Source organism: Myotis nattereri (genome assembly GCF_964212035.1).
Source record: "Myotis nattereri genome assembly, chromosome: 6".
In the NCBI taxonomy this organism is placed as follows: Eukaryota; Metazoa; Chordata; class Mammalia; order Chiroptera; family Vespertilionidae; genus Myotis; species Myotis nattereri.
The window spans coordinates 76,680,465-76,688,965 of record NC_138081.1 but is presented as its reverse complement, the minus strand read 5'-3'; the positions used below and the strand labels follow the sequence as shown (position 1 = coordinate 76,688,965).

General features: G+C 38.4%; 1 protein-coding gene across 1 annotated transcript in view; it reads right to left on the bottom strand.

Moving 5' to 3' along the window:
- Positions 1-256: 256 nt before the first annotated feature.
- AHI1 (Abelson helper integration site 1) overlaps positions 257-8,501 on the bottom strand; it is a 163,571-nt gene continuing 155,326 nt past the window's right edge. The window contains exons 25-26 of the mRNA XM_081094098.1: positions 4,329-4,361; positions 257-1,834 (exon numbers count right to left, since the gene is read on the bottom strand). Coding sequence (XP_080950224.1) covers positions 1,771-1,834; positions 4,329-4,361 — 97 coding nt within the window. The 3' untranslated portion in view covers positions 257-1,770. The remainder of the gene's footprint in view (positions 1,835-4,328; positions 4,362-8,501) is intronic.

Genomic DNA, 8,501 nt, shown 5'->3' with positions numbered 1-8,501 from the left:
AAAAAAGAACTAGGCTTTGAGTGCAACCAACTTTTCCTGGTGTTTGCCTCAATTGTTATTTTTGTCTTCAGTAGTTGCAGTATAAAAATAACCTTTTATTTTTCTATGAACATTGAAATCTCAGTATACGTTTAGGTACCCCAACATATTATTTCACTTAGCATTATTTAAAATTGTCTACAATGTGTTGAAATTCTTGTGATTAAAACCAAAATCAAAGAGCCAACACACATTTCAAAATAATGAGCTGAAACCGTAGAGAGACACATATTTTTATTTCTTAATTACCAAGGGCAGTCACAAGACAGAAAAAACAAGCTTGTCCAAGGGTGACTCAAGCTGGCTGGGCGCAGCTGTACCTGAAGCACAGACACCCACCAGAATACTGAGGACTCAGCTACCAGAACAGACTTCTGTGCCAATCGCTGAGGCATCAGCAGCCACCAGTGCCACCCACCACTTTAAAAAATGCCCCCTCCCATCAGTTCTGCACAGCCGGGGCCTGTTTACCAATTTTCATGCCACTACCACATGTGCAGGGATGAGAGCCAAATATGTTTTTACTAGAAGCTATCTCACATCGGGCATACATCTGGACAAATTCACACCTCAATGCCCAGCACTGTTTTCTCACTTCTTATTTTAATGGAATCAATTGTCTAATTTGGTAAATAAGTTTTCTAATTTTATATTAGCTTTGACCTTTGGGGGTTAAATATTTCATTGACAACCTGGCTGGCATGGCTCAGCGGTTGAGCTTCAACCTATGAACCAGAAGGTCACGATTCGATTCCCAGTAGGGGCATATGCCCAGGTTGCAGACTTGATTCCCAGTGTAGGTTGTGAGGAGGCAGCTGATCAATGATTCTCTCTCATCATTGATGTTTCTATCTTTCTCTCCCTCTCCCTTCATCTCTGAAATCAATTAAAAAATATATTTAAATATTTCATTGAGAGACTTATAATTGCATAGCTGAGAAAGGAAAAGATAAAAAAAAAGGAACCAACTTTCCTATTATAACATCACACTTCAAAATATAGAGTAACATAGTAATGACAACTGTTATTCTGGAACTAAATAAATAATGCAATGTAATAATTTAAAAACAAATATTAAGACTAAAATACATATTAAACAATGTTAGCCTAGAAATCACTTATATGCTTAAATATGAAATGCTTTTTTTTAAAGTAAAAAAATTTGAAACACTGTTGCCAGTGTAGCCAAAAGACAGTTTACATGTATCAAGCTACATATATGACTCATTAAAAAAAATTGTTCCCTTTTAATGCCTTTCTTACTGGAACCATTTTGAATGCACAATATTCTGAAACTGCTTATGTTTTTAAATAAAGTTAAATTTCAAAAGCAGATATTTCATATTTTGAGCATAACATCACACATATAATCACATGAAAGATATAATAATATTAAACAATTACATAGTGAACATCTTAACAATGTAAACACTTTTTCTTCATATTTGCTGGGTAGCAATTATGGTTTTCACTTCACGGTTTTGAACAGTGGTAATGTAGTTTTGAGGCAATTACCAATAAATACAAGTACCAATACTTTGTCCAACAACAATCAAAATGGTTTATAACAATTAAGCTCAAAAGATCACATTTCTTTTGCCACATTTATTTTTCCAAGCATCCCTTGCTTCTGATATTTCTAGATTCTTTCATAAGGACAAGAATACTGGATACTTCCTTTCTTACTTAGTTTCTGAAAATTCTGAATTCTGAAGAGAAATTCCACTTGGTTTAATTTGTCATTTTATTTCTGTGTATTTGGTTCTTTGTCTCTTCATTCTTCTTCAACTGTTTACTAGGAGGAAAGTACACAACATGTACTTAATGGACTTAATGTCTTTTGGCCACAATCAAATCTTGGCATGCTCAGGCACAATGGCACAGGTAATAAAATACACTGTGCAATGCACACACACATACAACCACCCCAACATTAAATAACCATCTTCTAGTTTGCCTTGTGACCAACATCATTTAGTATCATCGGCAGTTGCTTAAAGCCTGCTCCAGCATTGGCAAGTCAACATAAGCAAAAAACACTCCCCAAAAACAGACACTAAGTACTCCAAACCCTGGATAACTTCCAGAAATTAAGAGCAGGCAATCAGAGTTTATAAAATTATTCATTCACTGGGAAAAACAATTGTCATGGATCATGCTTCAGAGTCAGTGACTGAAAAACATGTAGGCCATTTTATAAAATAGCATTCTTTCATTTAGTCTATGTCTATGTTTACAAGTGGGCAAACTATTACATATATTTTCAAATAAATCCAAAACCGGTTGTGTATTATTTCTGATGGGCAAAGATAGTGATGATTAATTATGCATCTAGATGCAGCTTTGAAGTAAAACAAATTATACCATTAATAAAAACCAAGAACCAATTCAGAGATGAAACAAGAAGTTGCTACTTTAGAAACACATAGTAAGCATACTACAACTGAGGGTGATAAACTAGTGGGGTTGAACGTGAAAATGTTAATGCAATTATTTATACACTAGTGATGAACAGAGGTATCTGGATTTACACAAAGATGTTGTCTTTTCTCTAAACAGAAAGGGCCTAACACTTGGTTGCTCTTAGCAAACAAACTGAATCCTAAGAATGATGGCGTTCTGGTGAAGGTGGTGGTCAATTCCATTGATCACTCCTGATAAAGTAAAGCATAAAGCATCATGGCAAGACTGGGCAGGTCAACTACTTCCTCAGGGCCTTCCTGGTGGCAAGGAGGGTTAGGGAACATCTGTGCCTTTAGGGACAGACAGTTCAGTCTTAAGTAAATGATTGCACTGTTTTCATATGAAAAACATTTACACATGAGGGAAAAGAATCCTGTTAGTCCATATTTCCTATTTTAAATTTGTTAAACAGAGCTACCACAGATAAGCTGGTATCAGACAGAGAAGCCCAAACATGTTTTAAGTGAAGCTCACAAAAGCAACTGAAGTAGAGGATAAAATGGTACAGGTATGGTGTGCATCATTTTTGTCCCTGTGTGGATACAGGTCAAGTACATAACACATGGGAAAATTGGAGTCTGATAAAAATGGGAAAGAAGGTAGTAAAGGCTCAAATGGCTGCTGGGCACAAATCACCCAGAGACCCTACAAACATGAGCAGGGATAGCAAGGACAGTGAGAAGATCTCAGAGCACCAACAGGCACAGCAGAGGGAGAGGAAGTTCATGACAGTGGCAGGACAGAATCGAAAAGGGAAAGGGTGGGGAGAACAGCTGGGAACAGTGAATCCTGCAGGTGCAGAAAGTGTAGGGCAAGTTAAATTAACCAGGTGGAGACTGCACTGTGAGAGGTTAGTAAAGAGAGAAGCCAGGAGGACCCTCGAGGGAAGGAAGCCGAAGAGAAATTTAACTAGGCAAAGCTGAAGTAGGCAGTAAAGATAACATCTTTAAGGGAAATGAATCAGACAAGAAGAGGAAGGAAGACTGGATAAAGAATGACAAAGACTGCCCATGAAAGAGAGAAAACGAATAGAATGAAAGGAAAATGAGAAGACATAGTCAAGTGCACACCTCTGACAATGAGGGAAAAAGCAAGAGTGGCACACGTTATCAAGTTGAATAGTGACAACAAAGGGACTGGAGAGCTAAGAGGCAGATTTGCTGCAAGAGGGAAGGAATGTCACTGAACTAAAAGACACAGAATAAATCCAAATCCAGTCTCCTCCTAAAGAATCCCACTAAGCTAATGGAGGACGAGAGTAACAAAGTCTGGGCCTCTTTTAAAGGCAAATCATATGAAAAGAAAAAGAAAAATTGCACAGCAAGATTTTAAAAATGAATATGAAACAAGGTTAGTGTTTGCGTGTATGGTACATGGAAAAAAAGAAGATTCATAAAAATACTGGGTTCTACCCCACAAGAAATTCCATCCAATAATATTCCCCGAAGATCTACAATTGGCCTTCACCAGGCTAAGTACTGGGGAGAAAAAGTGGGAGCGTGTTCTAGCTCCTGCCTGCAAGCACTCATCAGAGTTAACAAAGTATTGTGTTACAAAACAACCCTGTATTGCATGTAATATTATTATATTTAAAATTGTTTTTCTTGAAATATTAATGTTTATTGCATGTACAAAAAACAAAACCAAAAAAAAAAACAAAAACAAAAAAACCAACAACCCTGGACGTGGAGCCAGAAGATCAGGCCTAATTTAGGAGCTTTTCAGCTGTGACTCAGACCGTGATTTCTTTACATGTAGAAAGAATAGGCTGTGGAAATTTTCTGAAATTACTTTTATTTTAAAACAAATAATCAAGTAGTACATACCAAATAGGTTGGCTAGAAAAATGACAAAATACACTAAAAGGAAAGAAAAGAAAAAATATCACCACAATTCCACCATTCAGAATTACATCTTTTTGGATGTATACTATATTCTTTATGTACTATTTTATAATCATCTTTATTTTACTGAAAAAAAATCCATCATAAACATCATTCCATATCTTTAAAAATACTTCTCTAATATAATGAATAATTGTCACATGGTATTAATATATTGTATTAGAGGCCTGTTGCATGAAGAGATTCGTGCCATAGGCCTTCCCTTCCCTTGGCTGCTGCCACCAGTTTTCCTCTGGCACCCGGGACCCAGGCCTTCGCTCTGGCTGGGCTCCGGACAGAGCCCCCCACCCCAGCTGTGAGGCTTCGCAGCTCGGCCCATCCCAGGGGCGTGAGGCCTCCCGGCTCCGCTGATCCCAGGGCCGTGAGGCTTCACAGCTCGGCCCATCCCGGGGGTGTGAGGCCTCGCTGCTCCGCTGATCCTGGGGCTGTGAGGCCTCATGGCTCGGCTGGCTTTGGGTACGTTTGGCTTCGCCCCACCGCTTGGAGCCTATATATGCAAATTAACTGCCATCTTTGTTGGCGGTTAATTTGCATATCACCCTGATTAGCCAATGGGAAGTGTAGCGAAGGTATGGTCAATTACCCTTTTTTGTCTTTTATTATATAGGATAAATGTTTGATAAATTAATCAACCCTTTATTCATAGAAATTGAAATTTTCCTTGTTTTTATTTATTTATTTTTCATAAAATATTTATTATCTATTTTTGTGCCTCGTTGAGAAGCCTAGTGCAGTGGTCGGCAAACTCATTAGTCAACAGAGCCAAATATCAACAGTACAACAACTGAAATTTCTTTTGAGAGCCAAATTTTTTAAACTTAAACTATATAGGTAGGTACATTGTTATTAACTTAATTAGGGTACTCCTAAGGCTTAGGAAGAGCCACACTCAAGGGGCCAAAGAGCCACATGTGGCTTGCGAGCTGCAGTTTGCCGACCATGGGCCTAGTGGAAAGAATGAAAGTAACTTTATTAGTTATAGGAGTAATAATAAATGTTAGCTAGGGGCCAAGAGGTATTGGTGTTTAGCCATTAACTGGCTATGTGACATTAGTCAGGCTCCTTCTATTTTTAAAACATTTCTTGAAGAAGTACCCTTTTAATTGAATCTCTGCATGTATGCTTGAATATTTTCCTACAATAGATTCTTGGTCCAAGGACACTAGCAATTTGAAAATTAAAATAAAACAAAACAAAACACCCTCCACAAAGAATAGGTCAGCCTTATACTATTACTATCAGTGTATCAACTTTGGTATTTTAAGTTTAAAACTTGTTGCTATTTTGTGAAGGAAAAATACCATATCATTTATTGTTTTAATTTCTATTAAACTGATCACTGGAAGGTGAATATTTTTCCTATGCTCACTACCATTATATATATATATATATATATATATATATATATATATATATATATATATACATATACACATATATACACACACACACACACATATTTCTTTAAGAATTCTTTTAAGAATGTCCTGTGCACACCCTTTGCCAGTTTTGCTATTGGTGATCTTTTCCTTGTTGATTTTTTAATAGTTTTTTATATGTTAAGGGTATTACATTAATTTTATCTGTCATAAGTTTTATGAAATTCTTCCCCATCTTAGGCTATTGTTTGTTTTTTCTTTTGACGCATGGGTACACCTCATTTCATTGTGCTTCACTAACAAACTGAGGGTTTGTGACCATCCTCCAGTGAGCAAGTCCATGGGCACCATGTCCCCAACAGGCTCAGAAAGTGTAGGGCAAGTTAAATTAACAAGCATTTTTAGCAAATAAGAATTATTTTAAGTATTTTTAAAAATATGTTTTTATTGATTTTAGAAAGAGAGGAAGGGAGAAGGAGAGCGAAACATCAATGAGAGAAACATCCATTCACAGCCCCCTACACCCTGCCCCTCCCCACTAGGGATTGAGCCTGAAACCTGGGCTTGTACCCTGACCAGGAATCGAGCCAGCATGGGAAGATGCCCAACCAACTGAGCCACACTGGCCAGGGCTAAACATACTTTTATATGCACGGGAAACCCATGTGACTTGCTTTATTGGAACGTTCGCTTTATTGTGAAGGTCTGGAACTGAGCTCCCAATATCTCTGAGATATGACTGCACATCATTTTAAAGTTTCTATTATTTAAATCTAATAATCTGTTTTAAATGTTTTCTGATCCTAGTATTAAGATGAAAAAAATAATCCCTTAACCCATGATTCATCTACATGCCTTCTGTACAATTAGATTTTAGTTTTTTATAATTAAATCTGAAAATACTGATAAAAATTTTTGAACCTATTTCTCAGAAAGTGACAATAAAAGTAGACATGCTAGAGCCTTACCATCACTTTCAGCAGACGAACACCACTTGTACCTAATAGGGGAAACAGGGGCCTCCTGAAAGGCCTTCCTCATGCTCCACCCCCTTCCGAAAACATCGCCATGCAAACACATTTTGTCCCACTTGACTCTCTCAGTGGGAAAAGTGCCCCCCCTCTTGTTTCACATTCTAATCCTGTGTTTCCTTATGTCCTCTGGGACTTGCCTCTTACCTATACCTTCAATGTCTCCCCTCAAGGAACTCTTTCCCGTTTGAAGGTCTCTCTATAAAGACCTTCTCGACCTCCTGTGCTTTCCACTAGTTACTGCCCCGCACTTCCTTTCCTTTGAATTCAGCTTCTTGGAGAAGCAATCTATTCTGACGGTCTTTCCCTTCAGGCTGGAGACAATCTGATTCATACTTCCAGCACTCTCCATCAAACCATCTTCTTGAAAGTCACAATTGCTGCCTCTCGGTTACCAATCCTAAAGGGCACTTTTCAGTCCTGATTTAACCTCTCCTCTCTTTGGCATTTGTCACTGTTGACCATACCTTTCCAACATCTTTTCCTATCGACTCCATAACACAGCTTTCTCCTAGTTTTCCTCTTACCTCTACTAGGGTGACTTTTCGGACGGTTTGCTCATTCTTCCTCACCTGCATAGCCAGGGCTCTGCTCTTTGCCCACTTGAGAACTACAGGAGGGAAAGATCAGCAACAGGGAGCCAGTAAGAATGCTGCTAGCTCTTATCTAAGACAATGGCAATGGAAATGGGAAGGGAAATCAGTGGGAGGACCTGAGAGAAAAACATTTGACAGACTATAGAGTGATTGGGGGAGCAGAGGGGGGGGAAGGTGAGAGACAGGGAGTTGCTCAAAATAATGCAGACATGCAACTTTAACTGGTTGGGCTCTTCCTTAACCATGACAGGGCCTTTAAGGAGGTAATTAAGTTTAAATGAGGTCATAAGGGTGGGGCTCTAATCTATAGGACTGGTGTCCTTATAAGAAGAGGAGGAGATGTCAGAAATCTTTCTCTTCACACCTGCACCAAGGCAAGGTCACGTGAGGACACAACAAGAAGGTGGCCACCTGCTACCCTGCTGCAATCTTGAAGTTACAGCTTCCAGAACTGTTGAAAAATAAATTTCTGTTGTTGAAGCCACCATGTTGTGGTATTGCTATGGCAGCTTGAGAACACTAATGTGGAAATGTATAGGTAAGTAAAATGAAGTCAGATGACTGAGAAAAAAAAGGTCAGAAATTATAAAGATGAAAGAATGAATAAAGTATATTTAAGAAAAGAGTAGAATGATGAGTGAGAAAAGTTGAAAAGGAGTATGACACCAGGTTAGTGTTCTAACAGCTCTGAAAAAAGGACTGATGATTTACAATCTTAATCAGTCTGAAACCTATGCTGTAACATTAAAGTAAACTCAAAAGTCTGTGCAGGCCACAGTGTAAGGTGAATGAGGGAAGTCACAGTCAATACAACAGCACTGTGACAGGCTGGAGGTGGGTGACCAGCCATGGGAGCAGCCCACTGTCTCAGCTCCAGCTGGCAGATGCCACGGAAGAATGCACAGTGTGGATTATTTTCAAGAGAAGTCAGAAGTCTACACTTACTCGTATGTAGACTCTTTTTGTATTTGGACAACTAATGAAATTACACACACGCACAGTGGACTCAACCAAAGATACCCGGAAAGAAAACTTGAAAAGACATAATAAAACATCCAGACCTTTGATTACAGCTAACAAAGTAACCGG